This window comes from Chiloscyllium plagiosum, unplaced genomic scaffold, assembly GCF_037043375.1.
Source record: "Chiloscyllium plagiosum isolate Xiang-an unplaced genomic scaffold, Cpla_swu_hap1 HiC_scaffold_46, whole genome shotgun sequence".
Taxonomy (NCBI): Eukaryota; Metazoa; Chordata; class Chondrichthyes; order Orectolobiformes; family Hemiscylliidae; genus Chiloscyllium; species Chiloscyllium plagiosum.
The window spans coordinates 9,892,925-9,920,560 of NW_028270184.1; the positions used below are offsets into that span (position 1 = coordinate 9,892,925).

The 27,636-nt window shown below is 51.5% G+C and overlaps 1 protein-coding gene across 1 annotated transcript in view; it reads left to right on the forward strand.

Moving 5' to 3' along the window:
* The window catches only part of atg2a (autophagy related 2A), a 210,814-nt gene that overhangs the window by 47,545 nt on the left and 135,633 nt on the right, over positions 1-27,636 (forward strand). The window contains exons 19-22 of the mRNA XM_087983599.1: positions 2,378-2,535; positions 6,044-6,198; positions 8,982-9,132; positions 24,159-24,352. Coding sequence (XP_087839725.1) covers positions 2,378-2,535; positions 6,044-6,198; positions 8,982-9,132; positions 24,159-24,352 — 658 coding nt within the window. The remainder of the gene's footprint in view (positions 1-2,377; positions 2,536-6,043; positions 6,199-8,981; positions 9,133-24,158; positions 24,353-27,636) is intronic.

Below are 27,636 nucleotides of genomic sequence, written 5' to 3' on the forward strand. Positions count from 1 at the left end.
ATGTCTAGGTGGGGTTTGCACATTCTCCCTTTGTCTGTGTGGGGTTTCCTGCGGGTACTCCGGTTTCCTCCCACAGTCCAAACATGTACAGGGCAGGGTGGATTGGCCGTGCTAAATTGTCCCACGGTGCCCAGGGATGTGCAGGGCAGGGTGGATTGGCCGTGCTAAATTGTCCCACGGTGCCCAGGGATGTGCAGGTTAGGGTGGATTGGCCGTGCTAAATTGTCCCATGGTGCCCAGGGATGTGCAGGTTAGGGTGGATTGGCCGTGCTAAATTGTCCCATAGTGTCCAGGGATGTGCAGGTTAGGGTGGGTTGGCCGTGCTAAATTGTCCCATGGTGCCCAGGGATGTGCAGGTTAGGATGGATTGGCCGTGCTAAATTGTCCCATGGTGCCCAGGGATGTGCAGGTTAGGGTGGATTGGCCGTGCTAAATTGTCCCATAGTGCCCAGGGATGTGCAGGTTAGGGTGGATTGGCCGTGCTAAATTGTCCCATGGTGCCCAGGGATGTGCAGGTTAGGGTGGATTGGCCGTGCTAAATTGTCCCATAGTGTCCAGGGATGTGCAGGTTAGGGTGGATTGACCGTGCTAAATTGTCTCATGGTGCCCAGGGATGTGCAGGTTAGGGTGGATTGGCCGTGCTAAATTGTCCCATAGTGTCCAGGGATGTGCAGGTTAGGGTGGATTGGCCATGCTAAATTGTCCCATGGTGCCCAGGGATGTGCAGGTTAGGGTGGATTGGCCGTGCTAAATTGTCCCATAGTGTCCAGGGATGTGCAGGTTAGGGTGGGTTGGCCGTGCTAAATTGTCCCATAGTGCCCAGGGATGTGCAGGTTAGGGTGGATTGGCCGTGCTAAATTGTCCCATAGTGTCCAGGGATGTGCAGGTTAGGGTGGGTTGGCCGTGCTACATTGTCCCATAGTGCCCAGGGATGTGCAGGTTAGGGTGGGTTGGCCGTGCTAAATTGTCCCATAGTGCCCCGGGATGTGCAGGTTAGGGTGGGTTGGCCGTGCTAAATTGTCCCATAGTGCCCAGGTACATTGTGTCCATTCTTGGACTGTGGGAGGAAACCTCGCACAGACACGGGGAGAGTGTGCAAACTCCACACAGACAGTCACCCGAGAGTGGAATCGAACCTGGATCCCTGGCGCCGTGAGGCTGCAGTGCTCACCACTGAGCCGCCTGGAGGGAAACTGGCCAAATCCCGCCGGCTGTTGGGAAAAGGTGGCTGTCGTGCCACTAATGGAATAGCTGGAGGAGCTGGCACCGACACGGTGGGTGGACTGGCCTCCGTTTATCAGTGTGCACGTGGGAAGTGGGCATCACCGGTTCTGCCAGCTGCTGTTGCCCGTGTCTGATTGACTGTGGAAAACATGTTGGCGAGCTGCCTTCTCACGCCACGGCTGTCTGTGTGTTGCAAGGGCACCCGGTGTGTCGTTAGGAAGAATGCTCCAGGGGTTTGACCCAGCAACACTGAAGGGAATGGTGATATATTTCAAAATGAGTTGGCTGGATGGGAAATGGCATTCCTGCATATCTGCTGCCCTTGTGTTTGTTTACTGGGAGGCATGATTCCGTCATAATGCATCTGGGCCCTTGACCCTCTTGCAGTTGGATTTACCCAGGTTTCATCAAGCATGCCCCTTCATCGCAGTTTTAATGCTGTAGTGACTACACTTAAGAGCGACCTTGCTGGCTGGAAGGTGCTCTGGCCCATCCTGGGGATGTGAAAGGCCCACTGGCAGTGCCTGTGTGACGAGCATCCGAAATTGGAACCGAAGCAGTCCTTTCAGCCCCTCAAGCCTGCTCCAGCACTCAGTAAAGTGGCTGCTGATCTCTTTGTGTTCCCGATTCCGCATTGCCATCTGCCCACCCCGTGCCTTTCATTTCCGGACCGTTGCCTCCAGGCCTTCAGCGACCTCGTCTGAAGCAGGGAGCTCCAAGGTCTCTCAACCCTCCGAGAGATAAGATTCCCCCTTCGTTTCTTCTCAACGTTAAACCCTGTCCCCTATTTCTGGATTCGCCCGCAAGAGGGAGCATCCTTCCCACTTCGACCTGGCCCAGACCGTTGAGGGACTTTGTGTGTTTCCATCAGCTCACCTCTCACGTTTCTAAACTCGATGTGGAGATGCCGGTGTTGGACTGGGGTGGACCAAGTTAACAATCACCCAACACCAGGTTATAGTCCAACAGGTTTATTTGGAAGGGCAAGCTTTCAGAACGCCGCTCCTTCATCAGGGAGCTTTGGAAGAGGATGACGAGACACCTCTTCCAAGATGATGGAGCAGCAGTATTACGTTGAGGGGAAACGGCGTTTCAGGCACGCACCAATTTTTGTTAACAATGTGTTTGCGTTTCCTTCCTTTTCCAATTTTAGAATCAATAACGACCTGCTGATGTGGGCACCAGCTGCGCCCTCCCCCAGCAACGCAGCACAGGGCACGGGCACCGCGGGGCTCCACCCTCTCCTGCCGGGCTGCACGCCCCTCTTCGCACAGGACAACTTCCGCCTCTGCAAGTCGGCCTTCAGACTGGGTGAGCGATTCCCTCTGTAACTGGACTGGCTTGCTTGTCAACAATACTCTGTGTGTGTGCGTCTGTGTGTGTGTGCGTCTGTGTGTGTGTGCGTCTGTGTGTGTGTGCGTCTGTGTGTGTGTGTGTGTGTGTGTGTTAGCCAGGAGAGGGATACACCTCCACTCTCGCACAAGCGACTGGTTCGTGCAAGGGAGGGGCACAACTGGTGGAGCCATCGCTGGGAGGAAGTAGCGAGGCTAAGTTGAAAGGCCTGACTTGATTGAATTGAATTAGCTTTATTGTCACGTATACTCAGTTGAGCGCAGTGAAACATTTACAAGGCGCCACCGTAGGTCTGCATTATAGATTCTTGAGCATTATCCTCCGCCATTTTTGCTAAAACCATCCGACCCCACCACCAAAAATATATTTCCCACCCCATCCCTATCTGCATTCCGCAGGGACCCTTCCCTCCGCGACTCCCTCATTAGGTCCACACTCTCCACCGACCCACCTGGCACCTCATCCAGCCGGTGTGAGGCGCTAAACCTGCGCCCACACCTCCCCCTTCGCTTCTGTCCAGGGCCCCAAAGGATCTGTAAGAGGTTTTCCTTCGTGCCCTCCCACCTCATTTACCGCATCCGTTGGTCCCGATGTGGTCTCCTGTACATCGGGGAGACCGAGCACCAACTTGCAGAGCAGTTCAGGGGACGTGTCAGGTCCCCCACGCACCAACCAACCCCACAGCCCTGTGGCCTACCACTTCAGCTCCCCCTCACATGCCCCCCGCCCAACGGACGTGCGAATCCTGGGCCTCCTCTGCTGCCAAATCAAAGCCACCCGGAAACTGGAGGCGAGAAAGGTGCCCCGTCTCCTGCCGTGGGACAGTGCAGCCACACGGCCTCAGCATTGACCTCATCGGTTTCCAAATCTCCATTCCCCCCCGCTCCTCAAACTCATCCAGATCCAACCCTCTAACTCGGCTTTGTCCTACCTGTCCATCTTCCTTCCCATCTATCCGCTCCATCCTCCTCACCCACTGACCTATCACCATCACCCGCCACCTGCATCCACCTGTCGCCGTCCCAACTACCTTCCTCACAGCCCCTGCACACACACACACACACACACACACACACACACACACACACACACCCCCCCCCCACACCGACCCTCTCACACTCACTCATTTTCTCTCACACACACACACAGTCCTGAAGAAGGGCTTATGCTCGAAACGTTGATTCTCCTGCTCCTCGGCTGCTGCCAGACCTGCTGCGCTTTTCCAGCACCACACGTTTCGATTCTGGCTCACAGGCACTTTCTCCTGTATTCTCGAGTACAGATTCTTAGGGGGATGGAAAAGAAATACAATGTCCGGCGTTACAAAAGCGCAAAATCAGATAATAGATTAGGAAAATAAATAAATAAATGCAAAGTTCAGAATAGCAGTCCTTCCGCAACAATGTAATGAAGCCAGGAAAGGAATATGAAGAGAGTTTAAGACCAAGTCCACTTGGTCCGTTTTGTGGCCCTGGGCTGGAGGAGCCAAACCCCGTCAGTGAGACCGCCACCAGGAGAGCCCAACCGACAGAAACAGCCACTGAATCTGCCGAGAGGAGTCCCAGGCTGGGAGCAGACCAGCCAGGCCACCGCGAAGGTGCTGCAGGGAATCCCGGGCCCGTGCCACGTGGAGCAGCCAGACCCGCACCGCGTTCTCCGCTGCCACCGCTATTCCGCGGAACCTCCCTCCCACCCTCCCTCCCTCCCTCGCCCGAAGCTGCCTGGGGAAGGTGACACCGGCCGGAACTGGGAGCACCTCAGGTGCCGCCGGGAACCCGAACCCACCTCCGACGCTCCTGGGCTTAAATCTTTGCCTTAAAATAACATTGAACGAGGTAGCCTCAACTGCTTCCCTGGGCGGGGAATTCCACAGACTCCCAACCCTCTGGGTGAAGAAGTTCCTCCTCAGCTCAGTCCGAAATCTGCTCCCCCTCCATTTGAGGCTGTTATAGTTTCACCCGCCCCAGCGGAAACAACCTCCCCCTGCTTCCAACTTTTCTATTTTCCCGCCAGACTCTTAGAAACAGAAGGCTCGGAGCAGGAGTGAGCCATTCTGCCCTTCGAGCCTGCTCTTCCATTTTCTCTTGACCGCGGCTCAGCGTCGAGCTCAGTTCCCTAATCCCTCACTCCCTCGCAAATCCCCTTGATCCCTTGAGCCGCAAGAGCGATGTCTCCCTCCTTCTCGAAAGCCTGCCATGTTTTTGTCCTCAGCCACTTCCTGTGAGGCTGAAATCCCCCCCCCGCTCTCTGGGTGAAGACATTTCTCCCCATCTCAGTCACAGAGATGTACAGCACGGAAACAGACCCTCTCGTCCAACTCGTCCAGATATCCCAACCCAAGCAAGTCCCACCTGCCAGCAGCTGGCCCATTCCTAGTCCCTAAAAGGTGTGCTCCTTATCCTTCAAGGTTTTTGAACAGTGATAGTGAGCGAGGGGCTAAGTGGAGCTGAGTCCACAAATAGATCAGCTATGATTTTATCAAATGGCAGGGCAGGATCGATGGGGCAGATGGCCTTCTCCTGCTCCTGCTCCTGGTGCTTATGCTCTTAGCTGACTGATGCAGAATGGGAAGACCCAATTTAAGTTAGTCACCAGCGCTGCCATCTCACCAGCCTGTGCTGAACCCTAGGTGAAGGTTTGTACATGAGGCCTGGAATATTCTCCAGGAACAGGATAGAGCCTGGAACATTGGAACAGGTGGAGGCCATTCTGCACCTCTATTAGGTAAGAATAGGAGAGCACTGGGCCATGTGAGACGATTGCACGAGAACAGGAGGAGGCCATTCAGCGCCTCTTTGACCTGCTGTACAGGGGCAGGAAGCAGGTCATTGAGCTCCACGAATCGCTTATGTAGAGGTCGGAGAAGCTAATCAAGCCCCCTCAAACCTGTTCCAGAAGAACAGGAGGATGCTTTTCAGTATCTCAAGCTTGGAACACGGAACATGAGGTGGCCATTCAGTCCATCCTGGCACAGCGATAGGAAGGAGGCTTTGCATCCCCTGTCAGGCCTGGTACACAAAAGCAGAAAGATGCCATTCAGTTTCTAAAGCCTGTTCGTCAAGAATGAGTGGAGGCCATTCAGCTCCTGGTGCCTGTTATACAGGACTAAGGTTATTCAGCTCCTGGGTCCTGTTATACAGGACTAAGGTTATTCAGCTCCTGGGGCCTGTTATACAGGACTAAGGTTATTCAGCTCCTGGGGCCTGTTATACAGGACTAAGGTTATTCAGCACCTGGGGCCTGTTATACAGGACTAAGGTTATTCAGTTCCTGGGGCCTGTTATACAGGACTAAGGTTATTCAGCTCCTGTGGCCTGTTATACAGGACGAAGGTTATCCAGCTCCTGGGGCCTTTATGCGAGAATAAGAGTTGTATTATATTGTTAAACTGCTGGGCTCTGTGCGAGGCCCACAGGTAGTGTGTTCCCTCGCTGTCTAGCATTCACCAGCTCTCCTCTGCTTCTAGACTCTGACTCTGAAGATGAAGATTCCCACTTCTATTCGCATGAGGAGAATGGGAGGTGGGGCAAGATGGAGGCCAAGAGGACGAGAAGACTGAGCTTTCTGTCAGCTGTCATGAACGTCGGAAAAGGCAGGGTCACCGTTCTGACTGACTCAAAGGTGAGCCGGCGTTGGAGAGGGCCACAACCAGTCTCAGTCAAACATGCCTCAGGTAGTTTTACAGGGATGAATATTTTGGTAAGTCAAACAGGGCAAGAGTCACACAGTTAAAGGCAGGGCCTTGAGGAGTGTTGCTGAACAAAGAGATCCAGGACTGTTTGTTCATTGTTCCTTTAAAGTAGCGTCACAGGTGGACAGGGTGGTGCTTGGCATGCTTGCGTTTATTAGACAGTGCATTGAGTGTGGGTCAGAAGTCACACAACACCAAGTGACAAAAGAGCAGTGTTCCAAAGGCTTGTGAGTTCAAATAAACCTGTTGGACTATAACCTGGTGTCGTGTGGCCTCTGACCTGGTCCACCCCAGTCCAACACCAGCACCTCCACGTCATTGAGCTCAGGAGTTGGGAGATGATATTGTGGCCGTACAGGACATTGGTGAGGCCCCTTTTAGAATACTGCATCCAATTCTGGTTGCCCTTCTATGGGAAGAAATTTGAGAGGGCACAGATTTACAAAGATAGGGACAGCACGGTGGATGAGTGGTTAGCACTGCTGCCTCATAGCACCAAGGATTCTCGTTTGTTTCCAGTCTCGGGATGTGCAGGTTAGGGTGGATTGGCCGTGCTAAATTGTCCCATAGTGCCCAGGGATGTGCAGGTTAGGGTGGATTGGCCGTGCTAACTTGTCCCATAGTGTCCAGGGATGTGCAGGTTAGGGTGGATTGGCCGTGCTAACTTGTCCCATAGGTGTCCAGGGATGTGCAGGTTAGGGTGGATTGGCCGTGCTAAATTGTCCCATAGTGCCCAGGGATGTGCAGGTTAGGGTGGATTGGCCGTGCTAACTTGTCCCATAGGTGTCCAGGGATGTGCAGGTTAGGGTGGATTGGCCGTGCTAACTTGTCCCATAGGTGTCCAGGGATGTACAGGTTAGGGTGGATTGGCCGTGCTAAATTGTCCCATAGTGCCCAGGGATGTGCAGGTTAGGGTGGATTGGCCGTGATAAATTGTCCCATAGTGCCCAGGGATGTACAGGTTAGGGTGGATTGGCCGTGATAAATTGTCCCATAGTGTCCAGTGGTGTACAGGTTAGGGTGGATTGGCCGTGCTAAATTGTCCCATAGTGCCCAGGGATGTGCAGGTTAGGGTGGATTGGCCGTGCTACATTGTCCCATAGTGCCCAGGGATGTGCAGGTTAGGGTGGATTGGCCGTGCTAAATTGTCCCATAGTGCCCAGGGATGTGCAGGTTAGGGTGGATTGGCCGTGCTAAATTGTCCCATAGTACCCAGGGATGTGCAGCTTAGGGTGGATTGGCCGTGCTAAATTGTCCCATAGTGCCCAGTGATTAGATTTTTTTTTTTGTGCAGGTTAAGGTAGATTGGCTGTGCTAAATTGTCTCATAGTGCCCAGGGATGTGCAGGTGCGTTAGTCAGGGGTAAATACAGAGTCAGGGGAATGGGTCTGTGTGGGTTACTCTTCGGAGGGGCAGTGTGGACCTGTTGGGCCGAAGGACCATGTCATTCAGATGTGATGTGGGGGGGGACGGGTGTGTCCCAGCACTGGCAGGCCTCTATTCTCTCTCAGGGCCTGTTTAAATTAGATTACATTACAGTGTGGAAACAGGCCCTTCAGCCCAACAAGTCCACACTGACCCCCCTACATTTACCCCTTACCTAACACTACGGGCAATTTAGTATGGCCAATTCACCTGGCCCTGCACATCTTTGGACTGTGGGAGGAAACCGGAGCACCCGAGGAAACCCACGCAGACACTGGGAGAACGTGCAAACTCCACACAGTCAGTCGCCTGAGGCGGGAATTGAACCCGGGTCTCTGGCGCTGTGAGGCAACAGTGCTTACAACTGGGCCACCGTGCCGCCCACTACTTACTTCGGATATCTGCTCCTCCGGTAAGATTTTTAAAATTTCACAATCAAAATGTCACTTATTCTGAAATTCAAAACCGTTCCGAATTCCCGAAAACAGCTGGTCCTGATGGTTCGGATAAAGGATCGTCTACCTAGACTGACCAAGAAAGGCAAGTGTTAGCATGTTTTGAGAAGATTTGTGGCTCAGGTTGAGGTTCAGGTTGTAAGTTTGCTCGCTGAGCTGGAAGGTTCATTTTCAGATGTTTTGTCACCATACTAGGTAACATCTTCAGTGAGCCTCCAGATGAAGCACTGATGATGTAGCCCGCTTTCCATTTATATGTTTGAGTTTCCTGTGATGACATCATTTCCTATGGTGATGTCGTTTCCTGTTCTTTTTCTCAAATGCCTTCTTTACAACCCAGTCTGCCTGTGACTTCTTCCAGTGGTCTGATGGCTTCTAACGTGGACATTCATAGCCCCAAAACATTTTGGCTACCTGGGAGCTAACTGCCTAGTTGGCGGCAGGAGCTCAACAACTGGTCTCCATTTAACAGACCAATAAATAACTTGTTGCTGACCAAATCCCCATTCATACACGTCCCTACACTCCAGCTCATCTGTAACTAGTTTCTCCCCCTTTGGGTGAACCAGTAGCTGTGTAAATAGTCCTTCCAATGAGCATCAGGGAACTGATCCTTCAGTAAACCTTGGCCTTTAAGTAACCCCTTCCCGTTTCAGTCTGGAAAAAAAACTCTGACAAACAATGGAGGTATGGTCTTCTCATGTGAGCGAACGGTGTTGTGATACAGATCTGACTGAAGGATAGCACAGGGCAAAGTGGTGTTCCCGAAGAATGGCCGCTGGCCCCCAAAGACGCTTGGGAGCTGATTCTTGATCTGTCTCCTCCTGTTGCAGGGTGAAGTGGAGAAGCCGGTCACCGGGATGCATGGGGAGCTGGTCCTGGATGTGGAGAGTGGCGCCATCTTCACCGTATCGCAGTACAAGGGGCAGCCTGACCTCAGTTACCTCTGCATCGAGTCCAGCAAAGTTGCCCTTTACCACAAAGGTACGGTACCCTGCTGCCCAACCCTGACAGGGGAGACCCGACTGTTTAAAAACTATTGTGGAGTCGTACAGCACGGAGACGGATCCTTCGGCCCAACCAGTCCGTGCCGATCGTAATCCCCAAACTAAACCAGTCCCACCTGCCTGCTCCTGGCCCATCTCCCTCCAAACCCTTTCCTGTTCATGTCCTTATCCAAATGTCTTTTAAACGTTGTAACTGCACCCGCATCCACCACTTCCTCAGGAAGGTCATCCCACACACGAACCGCTCTCTGTGTAAAAAGGCGCTCCTCGTGTCCTTTTTAAACCTTCCTCCTCTCACCTTGAAAATATGCCCCCTAGTCTTGAAATCTCTCGCCCTAGGGAGAAGGTACCTGCCACTGTGTTGCTCAGGGTTTTATAAACCTCTACAAGGTCAACCTCCAGTGAAAGAAAGTTCCAGCCTTTCCAGTCATTGTCCATATCCCAAACCCTCCAATCCTGGCAACGTCCAGCTCAATCTTCTCCGGACCCTGCCAGTTGGATAATATCCAACAGGGTGACCAGAACTGGACACAGTATTCCAGAATAGGCCTCACCACTGTCCTTGGGCAATCTCAACATCACGTCCCAGCTCCTCTGCTCAAAGGTCCGAGCAGCGAGGGCTGAATGCCGCCTTAACCACCCTGTCCAACCCGTCCACAGCCTCAGGCCCCTCCTTCCAAACGTAGCCCCCGAATGTGGAAGTGTCCAGTGCCTCTGCAGGGAGAGCCAGGTGGCGGGGAATTAGCAGACTCTGTACACTGCAATTTCTCCGGACTCAGACAGTCGGTGTGTGTAGTTGGCCGAGTGTTTGACCCTGGTTGGTTTGGTTACCCAGTCGCACCTCGATGTCTCCCGTCCCCCGTGCAGCCCAGACCAGTGGCTGAGCTGAGAAAGACGAGGCGAGGAAACACTGTTTCTCCAGTTCCTTTTACCTGGCTCCCCGGTTTGTAAAAGGTGCGCTCTCAGTGCCCTGTGGGTTTGTGATGGCTTTAGAATGATTCCCAAGCAGACATCCCATTCCCGGGGCGCCTCAATGGTTAGTACTGCAGCCTCACGGCGCCTGGGACCCGGGTTCGATTCCAGCCTTGGGTGATTGTCTGTGTGGGGTTTGCACGTCCTCCCACAATCCAAAGGTGTGCAAGTTAGGGTGGATTGGCCGTGCTAAATTGCCCCATAGTGCCCAGGGATGTGCAGGTTAGGGTGGATTGGCCGTGCTAAATTGCCCCATAGTGCCCAGGGATGTGCAGGTTAGGGTGGATTGGCCGTGCTAAATTGCCCCATAGTGCCCAGGGATATGCAGGTTAGGGTGGATTGGCCGTGGTAAATTGTCCCGTAGTGCCCAGGGATGTGCAGGTTAGGGTGGATTGGCCGTGCTAAATTGTCGCATAGTGCCCAGGGATGTGCAGGTTAGGGTGGATTGGCCGTGCTAAATTGTCCCATAGTGCCCAGGGATGTGCAGGTTAGGGTGGATTGGCCATGCTAAATTGTCCCATAGTGCCCAGGGATGTGCAGGTGAGGGTGGATTGGCCGTGCTAAATGCAAGGTTACAGGGATTGGGTGGGAATGGGGTCTGTGTGGGAATTGGTGTGGACTCGATGGGCTGAATGGCCTGCTCTCTCACTGTAGGGATTCTATTCGTCTAAATACAGTGAAGTCTTCTCCATTGGTAGAGGCCGTTCAGTTCTTCTGACCTGTTCCACACCCTGACTCCAACTCCACGTTTTCTCTGTAGTGCTCAATGCCAGGAACCAAACAACTCCCCCTCCCACTCTGCCGAGGACATGCAGGTCCTGGGCCTCCTCCATCTCCGCTCCCCCACCACCCAACGCCTGGAGCAAGAACGCCTCATCTTCCCCTCGGGACCCTCCAACCCTGGGCATCAATGTGGACTTCACCAGTTTCCACATTTCCCTCCAGTTCCAACCTTCCAGCTCAGCCCCGCCCTCATGACCTGTCCCACCTGTCAATGTTCCTTCCCGCCTATCCACTCCACCCTCCTATCCGACCTATCACCTTTAACCCCGCCTCTATCCACCTACTTTCAGCTACTTTCTCCCTAGCAGCCCCCTCCCATTGATCTCTCCACCCCCGAGGCTCCCAGCCTCATTCCTGATGAAGGGCTTTTGCCCGAACTGTTGATTTTCCTGCTCCTCGGATGCTGCCTGACCCGCTGTGCTTTTCCAGCAACACACTCTCAACAACAAACCAGCTACCTGGTTGGCTTTGGAGTTTTCTGTTGGTGGGGGGGGCGGGCGCGGGCGGGCGGTGTTCCAGATTTCTGCTCCCCTTTGTGTGAAGGAGTGCTGCTTGACATTTTAAGGTTGTGATCCCTCCCGGACTGGCCCCATCACAATCCTGATGGATGGGGACATCGCTGTTGCACGGGATGGACAAGTATCTCCATGTGATCTCGATCCACTGGCTACGAGCCACTCTTCCATCGCTTAAGATCCGCTTCTCCCAGCGTCAGGGTCCCAGGTTCGATCCCGCCCTCAGCCAACTGTCTGTGTGGAGTTTGCACATTCTCCCTGTGTCTGCGTGGGGTTTCCTCCGGGTGCTCCGGTTTCCTCCCACAGTCCAAAGATCTGCAGGTTAGGGTGGATTGGCCGTGCTAAATTGTCCCATAGTGCCCAGGGATGTGCAGGTTAGGGTGGATTGGCCGTGCTAAATTGTCCCATAGTGCCCAGGGATGTGCAGGTTAGGGTGGATTGGCCATGCTAAATTGTCCCATAGTGTCCAGGGATGTGCAGGTTAGGGTGAATTGGCCGTGCTAAATTGTCCCATAGTGCCCAGGGATGTGCAGGTTAGGGTGGATTGGCCGTGCTAAATTGTCCCATAGTGTCCAGGGATGTGCAGGTTAGGGTGGATTGGCCGTGCTAAATTGTCCCATAGTGCCCAGGGATGTGCAGGTTAGGGTGGATTGGCCGTGCTAAATTGTCCCACAGTGCCCAGGGATGTGCAGGTTAGGGTGGATTGGCCATGCTAAATTGCCCGTAGAGTTAGGTGAAGGGGTAAATGTAGGGGAATGGGTCTGGGTGGGTTGCTCTTCGGAGGGTTGGTGTGGACTTGTTGGGCTGAAGGGCCTGTTTCCTCACTTAAGGGAATCTTAAAAAAAAAAAACTCCCCACCTCGTGTTTTGCATCCCCTCTTGTGGCTTAATTATCAATAAGTCTTCCCAGTGGGTGGGCAATGTATTTCTTTTCAGCTTGGGAGATAAGACAAAATCCAGGCTTAAAGGTCTTGCAGCATCTGTGGAGAGAGGCGAGTGTTAACATTTTGAGTCTGGTGTGATTCTTCAGAATGGTTCCAGAGTAGGTCTTTGGACCTGAAATGTCAGGCCTGTTTCTGTCTCTGCAGGTGCTCCTCAACCTGCTGAGTTGCTCTTGGTATTTTTTGTTGGCTTTTCAGAGTTTCCAGTATTTGACTTTGATTTCAGAGCCCAGAATTGCTGGCCGTTGCTGGCATTTGCACTCTGCAGCTCGAAGGGGCAGTTAAGAGTCAACCACATTGCTGTGGGGTCTGGAGTCACTTGTAGGCCAGACCGGGTAAGATTAGATTAGATTCCCTACAGTGTGGCAACAGGCCCTTCGGTCCAACAAGTCCACACCGACCCTCCGAAGAGTAATCCACCCACGTCCATTTCCCTCTGACTAATGCACCTAACACTATTTAGCACGGCCAGTCCACCCTAACCTGCACATCTTTGGATTGTGGGAGGAAACCGGAGCACCCGGAGGAAACCCACGCAGACACGGGGAGAATGCGCAAACTCCACCCACCCAGTCGCCCGAGGGTGGGATCGAACCTGGGTCCCTGGCGCTGTGAGGCAGCAGTGCTAACCCACTGAGCAAACCGTGCTGCCCCAAGGACAGCAGATTTCCTTCCCTGAAGGATGTGAGTGAATCAAATGAGATTTTACAACAATCTCTAACAGGGCTCGCATTTATTAATCAATTGAATTTAAATGGCTCATCTGCGGGAGAAGGATTTGAACATGTGTCTCTGGAAAATCAGACTAGGCCTTAGGATTACTTATTCGGTAACTTTCTCATTAGGCTACCAACCACTACAATGTGAAACACTTAACAGTGACAATACGCAACAAGGCCTGTGCCATCTTTTAGGCTTGGGCAGATGACTGTTTAGTAACTTTGGTGTCACCCATATGCCGAGCAGGGACTGTCTCCAATGAGAGAGGGGGAGAATGTAGACATCTCCCCTTGATACGCAGCATCGCCAACAGTGACTCCCCTGCTATCAACATTACCATTGTCCGGAAAGGGAACAGGACCGCACACATAAACACAGTGACAACAAGAGCCGATCAGAGACTGGGAATCCTGCAGCGAGTAACTCCCCAACCCCGTGCACCATCGACAAGGCACGAGTTGGGGGTGGGTTGAGATGCTGGCTATCTGTCTGGCTGAGTGCAGTTCCAACAACGCTGCCATCCAGGTTAAAGCAGCCCACTTGCATTGGCACTCCATCCATTCCCGTAAGGTTGAGAATGTTGGGCCTGTAGTCGTTGGAAGGTTGAGAAAGTTGGGCCTGTAGTCAATGGAAAGTTGAGAAAGTTGGGCCTGTAGTCTTTGGAAGGTTGAGAAAGTTGGGCCTGTAGTCAATGGAAGGTTGAGAAAGTTGGGCCTGTAGTCATTGGAAAGTTGAGAAAGTTGGGCCTGTAGTCAATGGAAGGTATGGAAAGTTGGGCCTGTAGTCATTGGAAAGTTGAGAACGTTGGGCCTGTAGTCATTGGAATGTTGAGAAAGTTGGGCCTGTAGTCAATGGAATGTTGAGGAAGTTGGGCCTGTAGTCATTGGAAAGTTGAGAAACTTGGGCCTGTAGTCAATGGAATGTTGAGAAAGTTGGGCCAGTAGTCTTTGGAAGGTACGGAAAGTTGGGCCTGTAGTCAATGGAATGTTGAGAAAGTTGGGCCTGTAGTCAATGGAATGTTGAGAAAGTTGGGCCTGTAGTCAATGGAATGTTGAGAAAGTTGGGCCTGTAGTCAATGGAATGTTGAGAAAGTTGGGCCTGTAGTCAATGGAATGTTGAGAAAGTTGGGCCTGTAGTCAATGGAAGGTGGAGAAAGTTAGGCCTGTAGTCAATGGAAGGTTGAGAAAGTTGGGCCTGTAGTCTTTGGAAGGTACGGAAAGTTGGGCCTGTAGTCTTTGGGAATGTTAAGAAAGTTGGGCCTGTAGTCAATGGAAGGTTGAGAAAGTTGGGCCTGTAGTCAATGGAATGTTGAGAAAGTTGGGCCTGTAGTCAATGGAAGGTTGTGAACGTTGGGCCTGTAGTCATTGGAAAGTTGAGAAAGTTGGGCCTGTAGTCATTGGAATGTTGAGAAAGTTGTGCCTGTAGTCATTGGAAAGTTGAGAAAGTTGGGCCTGTAGTCATTGGAAAGTTGAGAAAGTTGGGCCTGTAGTCAATGGAATGTTGAGAAAGTTGGGCCTGTAGTCAATGGAATGTTGAGAAAGTTGGGCCTGTAGTCAATGGAATGTTGAGAAAGTTGGGCCTGTAGTCAATGGAATGTTGAGAAAGTTGGGCCTGTAGTCAATGGAATGTTGAGAAAGTTGGGCCTGTAGTCAATGGAAGGTGGAGAAAGTTAGGCCTGTAGTCAATGGAAGGTTGAGAAAGTTGGGCCTGTAGTCTTTGGAAGGTACGGAAAGTTGGGCCTGTAGTCATTGGAATGTTGAGAAAGTTCGGCCTGTAGTCAATGGAAGGTTGAGAAAGTTGGGCCTGTAGTCAATGGAATGTTGAGAAAGTTGGGCCTGTAGTCAATGGAAGGTTGAGAAAGTTGGGCCTGTAGTCAATGGTATGTTGAGAAAGTTAGGCCTGTAGTCAATGGAATGTTGAGAAAGTTGGGCCTGTAGTCAATGGAAGGTGGAGAAAGTTAGGCCTGTAGTCAATGGAAGGTTGAGAAAGTTGGGCCTGTAGTCATTGGAAGGTATGGAAAGTTGGGCCTGTAGTCATTGGAATGTTGAGAAAGTTGGGCCTGTAGTCAATGGAAGGTTGAGAAAGTTGGGCCTGTAGTCAATGGAATGTTGAGAAAGTTGGGCCTGTCGTCAATGGAATGTTGAGAAAGTTGGGCCTGTAGTTAATGGAAGATGGAGAAAGTTAGGCCTGTAGTCAATGGAAGCTTGAGAAAGTTGGGCCTGTAGTCTTTGGAAGGTACGGAAAGTTGGGCCTGTAGTCATTGGAATGTTGAGAAAGTTGAGCCTGTAGTCAATGGAAGGTTGAGAAAGTTGGGCCTGTAGTCATTGGAAAGTTGAGAAAGTTGGGCCTGTAGTCATTGGAAGGTTGGGAAAGTTGGGCCTGTAGTCATTGGAAAGTTGAGAAAGTTGGGCCTGTCGTCATTGGAATGTTGAGAAAGTTGGGCCTGTAGTCAATGGAATGTTGAGAAAGTTGGGCCTGTAGTCAATGGAAGGTTGAGAAAGTTGGGCCTGTAGTCATCGGAAGGTACGGAAAGTTGGGCCTGTAGTCATTGGAAGGTACGGAAAGTTGGGCCTGTAGTCATTGGAAGGTATGGAGCGGTGGGCCTGTAGTCATTGGAATGTTGAAAAAGTTGGGCCAGTAGTCATTGGAAGGTTGAGAAAGTTGGGCCTGTAGTCATTGGAAGGTACGGAACGTTGGGCCTGTAGTCAATGGAATGTTGAGAAAGTTGGGCCTGTAGTCATTGGAAGGTTGAGAAAGTTGGGCCTGTAGTCAATAGAATGTTGAGAAAGTTGGGCCTGTAGTCTTTGGAAGGTACGGAAAGTTGGGCCTGTAGTCATTGGAAGGTACGGAACGTTGGGCTTGTAGTCAATGGAATGTTGAGAAAGTTGGGCCTGTAGTCAATGGAATGTTGAGAAAGTTGGGCCTGTAGTCAATGGAATGTTGAGAAAGTTGGGCCTGTAGTCAATGGAAGGTGGAGAAAGTTAGGCCTGTAGTCAATGGAAGGTTGAGAAAGTTGGGCCTGTAGTCTTTGGAAGGTACGGAAAGTTGGGCCTGTAGTCTTTGGGAATGTTAAGAAAGTTGGGCCTGTAGTCAATGGAAGGTTGAGAAAGTTGGGCCTGTAGTCAATGGAATGTTGAGAAAGTTGGGCCTGTAGTCAATGGAAGGTTGTGAACGTTGGGCCTGTAGTCATTGGAAAGTTGAGAAAGTTGGGCCTGTAGTCATTGGAATGTTGAGAAAGTTGTGCCTGTAGTCATTGGAAAGTTGAGAAAGTTGGGCCTGTAGTCATTGGAAAGTTGAGAAAGTTGGGCCTGTAGTCAATGGAATGTTGAGAAAGTTGGGCCTGTAGTCATTGGAAGGTTGAGAAAGTTGGGCCAGTAGTCAATGGAATGTTGAGAAAGTTGGGCCTGTAGTCAATGGAATGTTGAGAAAGTTGGGCCTGTAGTCAATGGAATGTTGAGAAAGTTGGGCCTGTAGTCTTTGGAATGTACGGAAAGTTGGGCCTGTAGTCAATGGAATGTTGAGAAAGTTGGGCCTGTAGTCAATGGAATGTTGAGAAAGTTGGGCCTGTAGTCAATGGAATGTTGAGAAAGTTGGGCCTGTAGTCAATGGAATGTTGAGAAAGTTGGGCCTGTAGTCAATGGAATGTTGAGAAAGTTGGGCCTGTAGTCAATGGAAGGTGGAGAAAGTTAGGCCTGTAGTCAATGGAAGGTTGAGAAAGTTGGGCCTGTAGTCTTTGGAAGGTACGGAAAGTTGGGCCTGTAGTCATTGGAATGTTGAGAAAGTTGGGCCTGTAGTCAATGGAAGGTTGAGAAAGTTAGGCCTGTAGTCAATGGAATGTTGAGAACGTTGGGCCTGTAGTCAATGGAAGGTGGAGAAAGTTAGGCCTGTAGTCAATGGAAGGTTGAGAAAGTTGGGCCTGTAGTCATTGGAAGGTATGGAAAGTTGGGCCTGTAGTCATTGGAATGTTGAGAAAGTTGGGCCTGTAGTCAATGGAAGGTTGAGAAAGTTGGGCCTGTAGTCAATGGAATGTTGAGAAAGTTGGGCCTGTCGTCAATGGAATGTTGAGAAAGTTGGGCCTGTAGTTAATGGAAGATGGAGAAAGTTAGGCCTGTAGTCATTGGAATGTTGAGAAAGTTGGGCCTGTAGTCAATGGAAGGTTGAGAAAGTTGGGCCTGTAGTCATTGGAAAGTTGAGAAAGTTGGGCCTGTAGTCATTGGAAGGTTGGGAAAGTTGGGCCTGTAGTCATTGGAAAGTTGAGAAAGTTGGGCCTGTCGTCATTGGAATGTTGAGAAAGTTGGGCCTGTAGTCAATGGAATGTTGAGAAAGTTGGGCCTGTAGTCAATGGAAGGTTGAGAAAGTTGGGCCTGTAGTCATCGGAAGGTACGGAAAGTTGGGCCTGTAGTCATTGGAAGGTACGGAAAGTTGGGCCTGTAGTCATTGGAAGGTATGGAACGGTGGGCCTGTAGTCATTGGAATGTTGAAAAAGTTGGGCCAGTAGTCATTGGAAGGTTGAGAAAGTTGGGCCTGTAGTCATTGGAAGGTACGGAACGTTGGGCCTGTAGTCAATGGAATGTTGAGAAAGTTGGGCCTGTAGTCATTGGAAGGTTGAGAAAGTTGGGCCTGTAGTCAATAGAATGTTGAGAAAGTTGGGCCTGTAGTCAATGGAATGTTGAGAAAGTTGGGCCTGTAGTCATTGGAAGGTTGAGAAACTTGGGCCTGTAGTCATTGGAATGTTGAGAAAGTTGGGCCTGTAGTCATTGGAATGTTGAGAAAGTTGGGCCTGTAGTCATTGGAATGTTGAGAAAGTTGGGCCTGTAGTCAATGGAATGTTGAGAAAGTTGGGCCTGTAGTCAATGGAAGGTTGAGAAAGTTGGGCCTGTAGTCATTGGAAGGTACGGAAAGTTGGGCCTGTAGTCATTGGAATGTTGAGAAAGTTGGGCCTGTAGTCATTGGAAGGTACGGAACGGTGGGCCTGTAGTCATTGGAATGTTGAGAAAGTTGGGCCTGTAGTCAATGGAAGGTTGAGAAAGTTGGGCCTGTAGTCTTTGGAACGTTGAGAAAGTTCGGCCTGTAGTCATTGGAAGGTACGGAACGTTGGGCCTGTAGTCATTGGAATGTTGAGAAAGTTGGGCCAGTAGTCATTGGAAGGTTGAGAAAGTTGGGCCTGCAGTCATTGGAAGGTACGGAAAGTTGGGCCTGTAGTCAATGGAATGTTGAGAAAGTTGGGCCTGTAGTCATTGGAAGGTTGAGAAAGTTGGGCCTGTAGTCAATAGAATGTTGAGAAAGTTGGGCCTGTAGTCAATGGAATGTTGAGAATGTTGGGCCTGTAGTCAATGGAATGTTGAGAAAGTTGGGCCTGTCGTCGTTGAGAAAGTTGGGTCTGTCGTCTTTGGAAGGTACGGAAAGTTGGGCCTGTAGTCATTGGAATGTTGAGGAAGTTGGGCCTGTAGTCAATGGAAGGTTGTGAAAGTTGGGCCTGTAGTCATTGGAAAGTTGAGAAAGTTGCGCCTGTAGTCTTTGGAAGGTTGAGAAAGTTGGTCCTGTAGTCAATGGAATGTTGAGAAAGTTGGGCCTGTAGTCATTGGAAGGTTGAGAAAATTGAGCCTGTAGTCATTGGAAGGTACGGAAAGTTGGGCCTGTAGTCATTGGAATGTTGAGAAAGCTGGGCCTGTAGTCATTGGAAGGTACGGAACATTGGGCCTGTAGTCATTGGAATGTTGAGAAAGTTGGGCCTGTAGTCAATGGAATGTTGAGAAAGTTGGGCCTGTAGTCATTGGAAGGTTGAGAAAGTTGAGCCTGTAGTCATTGGAAGGTACGGAAAGTTGGGCCTGTAGTCATTGGAACGTTGAGAAAGTTCGGCCTGTAGTCATTGGAAGGTACGGAACGTTGGGCCTGTAGTCATTGGAATGTTGAGAAAGTTGGGCCTGTAGTCATTGGAAGGTTGAGAAAGTTGAGCCTGTAGTCATTGGAAGGTACGGAACATTGGGCCTGTAGTCATTGGAATGTTGAGAAAGTTGGGCCTGTAGTCATTGGAAGGTTGAGAAAGTTGAGCCTGTAGTCATTGGAAGGTACGGAAAGTTGGGCCTGTAGTCATTGGAATGTTGAGAAAGTTGGGCCTGTAGTCATTGGAAGGTTGAGAAAGTTGAGCCTGTAGTCATTGGAAGGTACGGAACATTGGGCCTGTAGTCATTGGAATGTTGAGAAAGTTGGGCCTGTAGTCAATGGAAGGTTGAGAAAGTTGGGCCTGTAGTCATTGGAACGTTGAGAAAGTTGGGCCTGTAGTCATTGGAAGGTACGGAACGTTGGGCCTGTAGTCATTGGAATGTTGAGAAAGTTGGGCCAGTAGTCATTGGAAGGTTGAGAAAGTTGGGCCTGTAGTCATTGGAAGGTACGGAAAGTTGGGCCTGTAGTCAATGGAATGTTGAGAAAGTTGGGCCTGTAGTCATTGGAAGGTTGAGAAAGTTGGGCCTGTAGTCATTGGAAGGTACGGAACGTTGGGCCTGTAGTCATTGGAATGTTGAGAAAGCTGGGCCTGTAGTCAATGGAATGTTGAGAAAGCTGGGCCTGTAGTCATTGGAAGGTACGGAAAGTTGGGCCTGTAGTCATTGGAATGTTGAGAAAGCTGGGCCTGTAGTCATTGGAAGGTACGGAAAGTTGAGCCTGTAGTCATTGGAATGTTGAGAAAGTTGGGCCTGTAGCCATTGGAAGGTACGGAACGGTGGGCCTGTAGTCATTGTAATGTTGAGAAAGTTGGGCCTGTAGTCATTGGAAGGTTGAGAAAGTTGGGCCTGTAGTCATTGGAAGGTACGGAACGGTGGGCCTGTAGTCATTGTAATGTTGAGAAAGTTGGGCCTGTAGTCATTGGAAGGTTGAGAAAGTTGGGCCTGTAGTCATTGGAACGTTGAGGAAGTTGGGCCTATAGTCAATGGAAGGTTGAGAAAGTTGGGCCTGTAGTCATTGGAAAGTTGAGAAAGTTGGGCCTGTAGTCTTTGGAAGGTACGGAAAGTTGGGCCTGTAGTCATTGGAATGTTGAGAAAGTTGGGCCTGTAGTCATTGGAAGGTTGAGAAAGTTGGTCCTGTAGTCAATGGAATGTTGAGGAAGTTGGGCCTATAGTCAATGGAAGGTTGAGAAAGTTGGGCCTGTAGTCATTGGAAAGTTGAGAAAGTTGGGCCTGTAGTCTTTGGAAGGTTGAGAAAGTTGAGCCTGTAGTCATTGGAAGGTACGGAAAGTTGGGCCTGTAGTCATTGGAATGTTGAGAAAGCTGGGCCTGTAGTCATTGGAAGGTACGGAACATTGGGCCTGTAGTCATTGGAATGTTGAGAAAGTTGGGCCTGTAGTCAATGGAATGTTGAGAAAGTTGGGCCTGTAGTCATTGGAAGGTTGAGAAAGTTGAGCCTGTAGTCATTGGAAGGTACGGAAAGTTGGGCCTGTAGTCATTGGAATGTTGAGAAAGTTGGGCCTGTAGTCATTGGAAGGTACGGAACATTGGGCCTGTAGTCATTGGAATGTTGAGAAAGTTGGGCCTGTAGTCAATGGAAGGTTGAGAAAGTTGGGCCTGTAGCCATTGGAAGGTACGGAACGGTGGGCCTGTAGTCATTGTAATGTTGAGAAAGTTGGGCCTGTAGTCATTGGAATGTTGAGAAAGTTGGGCCTGTAGCCATTGGAAGGTACGGAACGGTGGGCCTGTAGTCATTGTAATGTTGAGAAAGTTGGGCCTGTAGTCATTGGAAGGTTGAGAAAGTTGGGCCTGTAGTCATTGGAACGTTGAGGAAGTTGGGCCTATAGTCAATGGAAGGTTGAGAAAGTTGGGCCTGTAGTCATTGGAAAGTTGAGAAAGTTGGGCCTGTAGTCTTTGGAAGGTACGGAAAGTTGGGCCTGTAGTCATTGGAATGTTGAGAAAGTTGGGCCTGTAGTCATTGGAAGGTTGAGAAAGTTGGTCCTGTAGTCAATGGAATGTTGAGGAAGTTGGGCCTATAGTCAATGGAAGGTTGAGAAAGTTGGGCCTGTAGTCATTGGAAAGTTGAGAAAGTTGGGCCTGTAGTCTTTGGAAGGTTGAGAAAGTTGAGCCTGTAGTCATTGGAAGGTACGGAAAGTTGGGCCTGTAGTCATTGGAATGTTGAGAAAGCTGGGCCTGTAGTCATTGGAAGGTACGGAACATTGGGCCTGTAGTCATTGGAATGTTGAGAAAGTTGGGCCTGTAGTCAATGGAATGTTGAGAAAGTTGGGCCTGTAGTCATTGGAAGGTTGAGAAAGTTGAGCCTGTAGTCATTGGAAGGTACGGAAAGTTGGGCCTGTAGTCATTGGAATGTTGAGAAAGTTGGGCCTGTAGTCATTGGAAGGTACGGAACATTGGGCCTGTAGTCATTGGAATGTTGAGAAAGTTGGGCCTGTAGTCAATGGAAGGTTGAGAAAGTTGGGCCTGTAGTCATTGGAACGTTGAGAAAGTTGGTCCTGTAGTCAATGGAATGTTGAGGAAGTTGGGCCTATAGTCAATGGAAGGTTGAGAAAGTTGGGCCTGTAGTCATTGGAAGGTACGGAACGTTGGGCCTGTAGTCATTGGAATGTTGAGAAAGTTGGGCCAGTAGTCATTGGAAGGTTGAGAAAGTTGGGCCTGTAGTCATTGGAAGGTACGGAAAGTTGGGCCTGTAGTCATTGGAATGTTGAGAAAGTTGGGCCTGTAGTCATTGGAATGCTGAGAAAGTTGGGCCTGTAGTCAATGGAATGTTGAGAAAGTTGGGCCTGTAGTCATTGGAAGGTTGAGAAAGTTGGGCCTGTAGTCATTGGAAGGTTGAGAAAGTTGAGCCTGTAGTCATTGGAAAGTACGGAACGTTGGGCCTGTAGTCATTGGAATGTTGAGAAAGTTGGGCCAGTAGTCATTGGAAGGTTGAGAAAGTTGGGCCTGTAGTCATTGGAAGGTACGGAAAGTTGGGCCTGTAGTCAATGGAATGTTGAGAAAGTTGGGCCTGTAGTCATTGGAAGGTTGAGAAAGTTGGGCCTGTAGTCAATGGAATGTTGAGAAAGTTGGGCCTGTAGTCATTGGAAGGTACGGAACGTTGGGCCTGTAGTCATTGGAATGTTGAGAAAGTTGGGCCTGTAGTCAATGGAATGTTGAGAAAGCTGGGCCTGTAGTCATTGGAAGGTACGGAAAGTTGGGCCTGTAGTCATTGGAAGGTACGGAAAGTTGAGCCTGTAGTCATTGGAATGTTGAGAAAGTTGGGCCTGTAGTCATTGGAAGGTACGGAACGGTGGGCCTGTAGTCATTGGAATGTTGAGAAAGTTGGGCCTGTAGTCATTGGAAGGTTGAGAAAGTTGGGCCTGTAGTCATTGGAACGTTGAGAAAGTTGGGCCTGTAGTCATTGGAACGTTGAGAAAGTTCGGCCTGTAGTCATTGGAAGGTACGGAACGTTGGGCCTGTAGTCAATGGAATGTTGAGAAAGTTGGGCCTGTAGTCATTGGAAGGTTGAGAAAGTTGGGCCTGTAGTCAATGGAATGTTGAGAAAGTTGGGCCTGTAGTCAATGGAATGTTGAGAAAGTTGGGCCTGTAGTCAATGGAATGTTGAGAATGTTGGGCCTGTAGTCAATGGAATGTTGAGAAAGTTGGGCCTGTAGTCATTGGAAAGTTGAGAAAGTTGGGTCTGTCGTCTTTGGAAGGTACGGAAAGTTGGGCCTGTAGTCATTGGAATGTTGAGAAAGTTGGGCCTGTAGTCAATGGAATGTTGAGGAAGTTGGGCCTATAGTCAATGGAAGGTTGAGAAAGTTGGGCCTGTAGTCATTGGAAAGTTGAGAAAGTTGGGCCTGTAGTCTTTGGAAGGTACGGAAAGTTGGGCCTGTAGTCATTGGAATGTTGAGAAAGTTGGGCCTGTAGTCAATGGAAGGTTGAGAAGGTTGGGCCTGTAGTCATTGGAAAGTTGAGAAAGTTGGTCCTGTAGTCAATGGAATGTTGAGAAAGTTGGGCCTGTAGTCATTGGAAGGTTGAGAAAGTTGGGCCTGTAGTCATTGGATGGTTGAGAAAGTTGAGCCTGTAGTCATTGGAAGGTACGGAACATTGGGCCTGTAGTCATTGGAATGTTGAGAAAGTTGGGCCTGTAGTCAATGGAAGGTTGAGAAAGTTGGGCCTGTAGTCATTGGAAGGTACGGAACGTTGGGCCTGTAGTCATTGGAATGTTGAGAAAGTTGGGCCTGTAGTCATTGGAACGTTGAGAAAGTTCGGCCTGTAGTCATTGGAAGGTACGGAACGTTGGGCCTGTAGTCATTGGAATGTTGAGAAAGTTGGGCCAGTAGTCATTGGAAGGTTGAGAAAGTTGGGCCTGTAGTCATTGGAAGGTATGGAAAGTTGGGCCTGTAGTCATTGGAATGTTGAGAAAGCTGGGCCTGTAGTCATTGGAAGGTACGGAAAGTTGGGCCTGTAGTCATTGGAATGTTGAGAATGTTGGATCTGTGCTCAATGGAAGGTACGGAACGTTGGGCCTGTAGTCAATGGAATGTTGAGAAAGCTGGGCCTGTAGTCATTGGAAGGTACGGAAAGTTGGGCCTGTAGTCATTGGAATGTTGAGAATGTTGGATCTGTGCTCAATGGAAGGTACGGAACTTTGGGCCTGTAGTCATTGGAATGTTGAGAAAGTTGGGCCTGTAGTCAATGGAATGTTGAGAAAGCTGGGCCTGTAGTCATTGGAAGGTACGGAAAGTTGGGCCTGTAGTCATTGGAATGTTGAGAAAGCTGGGCCTGTAGTCATTGGAAGGTACGGAAAGTTGGGCCTGTAGTCATTGGAATGTTGAGAATGTTGGATCTGTGCTCAATGGAAGGTACGGAACGTTGGGCCTGGAGTCTTTGGATCCCCCTTTCTCAAGAGCACAGCCAATGGCTGAGCCCATGTACCCCTATTAAAGAATAGGCTGAGGAGCCTATCTGGGTTTCCTTGTGTCCCGTCAGTGCGGGTGAGATGTCAGGGAGGGCTGCATCGTGTGGTATTTCCTGTTTAGCCTCACCCACCCTATCTTCTGCGTGGAGCGACTCTAACTCCCCTTTATGTCCTTTGCTTTCCCCCCCCCCCCGCCCCCCCGCTTCGGAGCAGCTGAGGTTGAAGATTACTTTCTGCCGGAGCGACTGGAGGTGCCAAGCTTCACTGCACCCATGGGCTTGGACCCCACCATCGTGTGCTCGGATGAGGGACTGGCCTCCAAGCTGACAGCTGGCCAGAAGGATAGGAGTCCCCCCATGCTCTCTGCTGCCATCAAGATCACGCTGGACACCGCGAGGAGCATCAAGGTATTCCTGGCTGCCCACCCTCTCTGCCCCTTCCCCAGGCTCTGTACCGGGCCCTCATCCCAGGACCTGCTCTTATCCCTGGGGAGAGTCCTGGGGACCCCTCTCCTTTGAAGAGGGAAGGTGAAGGAGAAGAGATTTAAGAAGGGAGCGTGAAAATGAGAAATAGGGTAATGTTAGAGAGGGCAATTCTGTTCTTTGGAGAAAGAGGGATCAGAGGAAATAGATTCACGATAAGCGGGCAAAGCTCGCGGAGATGAGGGGTAACTAAGGTTGGCGATGAGGTCTGGCTGGGGCGAATGAAAGGAGGGCTGCTGTAGGTGGGGATGGTGAGGGCTGACTTGGGGGGAGTTTAGGACTGACTGGTGGGTTAGGGGGTGACTTGGGGGGGAGAGTTGAGGGGGTGACTGTGGGGGAGAGAGGTGAGGGGTGACGGGGGAGAGATCAGGGATGTCAAGGATTGTGGAGAGTTGAGCGGTGTCGGGGGAGAGTTGAGGGGGTGACTTGGTGGGGGAGAGTTGAGGGGGTGACTTGGTGGGGGAGAGTTGAGGGGGTGACTTGGTGGGGGAGAGTTGAGGGAGTGACTTGGTGGGGGAGAGTTGAGGGGGTGACTTGGTGGGGGAGAGTTGAGGGGGTGACTTGGTGGGGGAGAGTTGAGGGGGTGACTTGGTGGGGGAGAGTTGAGGGGGTGACTTGGTGGGGGAGAGTTGAGGGGGTGACTTGGTGGGGGAGAGTTGAGGGGGTGACTTGGTGGGGGAGAGTTGAGGGGGTGACTTGGTGGGGGAGAGTTGAGGGGGTGACTTGGTGGGGGAGAGTTGAGGGGGTGACTTGGTGGGGGAGAGTTGAGGGGGTGACTTGGTGGGGGAGAGTTGAGGGGGTGACTTGGTGGGGGAGAGTTGAGGGGGTGACTTGGTGGGGGAGAGTTGAGGGGGTGACTTGGTGGGGGAGAGTTGAGGGGGTGACTTGGTGGGGGAGAGTTGAGGGGGTGACTTGGTGGGGGAGAGTTGAGGGGGTGACTTGGTGGGGGAGAGTTGAGGGGGTGACTTGGTGGGGGAGAGTTGAGGGGGTGACTGGGGGGGGAGAGTTGAGGGGGTGACTGGGGGGGGAGAGTTGAGGGGGTGACTGGGGGGCAAGAGTTGAGGGGGTGACTGGGGGGGGTAGAATTGAGGGGGTGACTGGGGGTGAGAATTGACTGGGTGACTGGGGGAGAGAGGTGAGGAGTGATGGGGAGAGGTCACGGGTGTCGAGGGGTGTGGAGAAGGGAAAGTTGATGGGCGACGGGGAGAGGTCAGGGGTGACTAGGGGTGGGGAGAGTTGAGCGGTGTCGGGGAGAGTTGAGGGGGTGACTGGGGGCGAGAGTTGAGGGGGTGATTGGGAGCGAGAGTTCATGGGTGTCGGGGAGAGTTGAGGGGGTGATTGGGGGTGAGAGTTCATGGGTGATGGGGAGAGTTGAGGGGGTGATTGGGGGTGAGTGTTCATGGGTGTCGGGGAGAGTTGAGGGGGTGATTGGGGGCGAGAGTTCATGGGTGTCGGGGAGAGTTGAGGGGGTGATTGGGGGCGAGAGTTCATGGGTGTCGGGGAGAGTTGAGGGGGTGATTGGGGGCGAGAGTTCATGGGTGTGGGGGCGAGTTGAGGGGGTGATTGGGGGCGAGAGTTCATGGGTGTCGGTGAGAGTTGAGGGGGTGATTGGGGGCGAGAGTTCATGGGTGTCGGGGAGAGTTGAGGGGGTGATTGGGGGCGAGAGTTCATGGGTGTCGGGGAGAGTTGAGGGGGTGATTGGGGGCGAGAGTTCATGGGTGTGGGGGCGAGTTGAGGGGGTGATTGGGGGCGAGAGTTCATGGGTGTGGGGGCGAGTTGAGGGGGTGATTGGGGGCGAGAGTTCATGGGTGTGGGGGAGAGTTGAGGGGGTGATTGGGGGCGAGAGTTCATGGGTGTCGGTGAGAGTTGAGGGGGTGATTGGGGGCGAGAGTTCATGGGTGTCGGGGAGAGTTGAGGGGGTGATTGGGGGCGAGAGTTCATGGGTGTCGGGGAGAGGTGAGGGGGTGATTGGGGGCGAGAGTTCATGGGTGTCGGGGAGAGGTGAGGGGGTGATTGGGGGCGAGAGTTCATGGGTGTCGGGGAGAGTTGAGGTGATTGGGGGTGAGAGTTCATGGGTGTCGGGGAGAGGTGAGGGGGTGATTGGGGGCGAGAGTTCATGGGTGTCGGGGAGAGTTGAGGGGGTGATTGGGGGCGAGAGTTCATGGGTGTCGGGGAGAGTTGAGGGGGTGATTGGGGGCGAGAGTTCATGGGTATCGGGGAGAGTTGAGGGGTGAATGGGTGGGGGCAGTTGAGGGGTGTCTTGGGGGAGGGGACAGAGTTGAGGGGTGACTGGGGGTGTTGTCATGGTGATGAGGGGTCCTGATTGGGATGATGCCAGCACCATTAGCACTTTTCAACCCAGGAGCGGAGGCCATTCAGCCCGTTGGAGGTGAGAGATAATTGGGGTTGGAGATGAGGTGTGAATGACGGACTCCAATGTGGGGGTGGGGGGTGCGGTTTGCTGTTGGGACGGTGAGGGCTGACTTGGGAGTTGAGGAATGCTGGGTGCGGACAGCACTTCCCCGCTATCCTACTCCAATCTCCCTGACCTTGTTATTTACCCCTCCTCCGCCCCCAAAAATCCGGCTGTGCCCTCCAGCTCATCAGAGCTCACCCTATTCGCAACTGAAAGGCAGGAAGTAGAAACTCTGGAGGGTGCTGCCGGTGTTTGAGTGGCTGTTCTGAAGAGAGCGAGCACGGGCACTGTGCGGCTCTGTGATTTGCCAGTACAGCACGGTAACCACAGGGAGGGGGTGTCTGGCACAGCATGGTGTTTCTGGTTCCTGTACAGAAACAAGACCACCTCACTCATTCGGGGGAGAGAGCCACTGTGTGTGTGTCTGTCTGTGGCAGCGGTGACTGTGGGCGTTCCATATGGGGCTCTCGGGCGATATAGGGCTGGTACCCAGTTTGTGCCAAGAGTGAGTGGGGCAGTGGGTCTATACCCACTCACCATTGAGGTGTGCTTGTGGTGGGCTGTGTTTGAGAGTACCCAATCTGTGTGCTGACTGTGAGGAGAGGGTGGTGCCAATAGGCCACTGTTGTTTTTATATTTGTCCCTGCCCTGCCCCGCCCAGCCCAGCCCATTCCTCCCCCTCTCTTTCTTTCTCTCTCTCATTCCCTGCACCCTCTCTCTCTCTTGTTTTCGATCCCTCCTCTCTGTCTCTCTCATTCCCTCTCTATCTCTCTCACTCTCTGTGTCTCTCGTT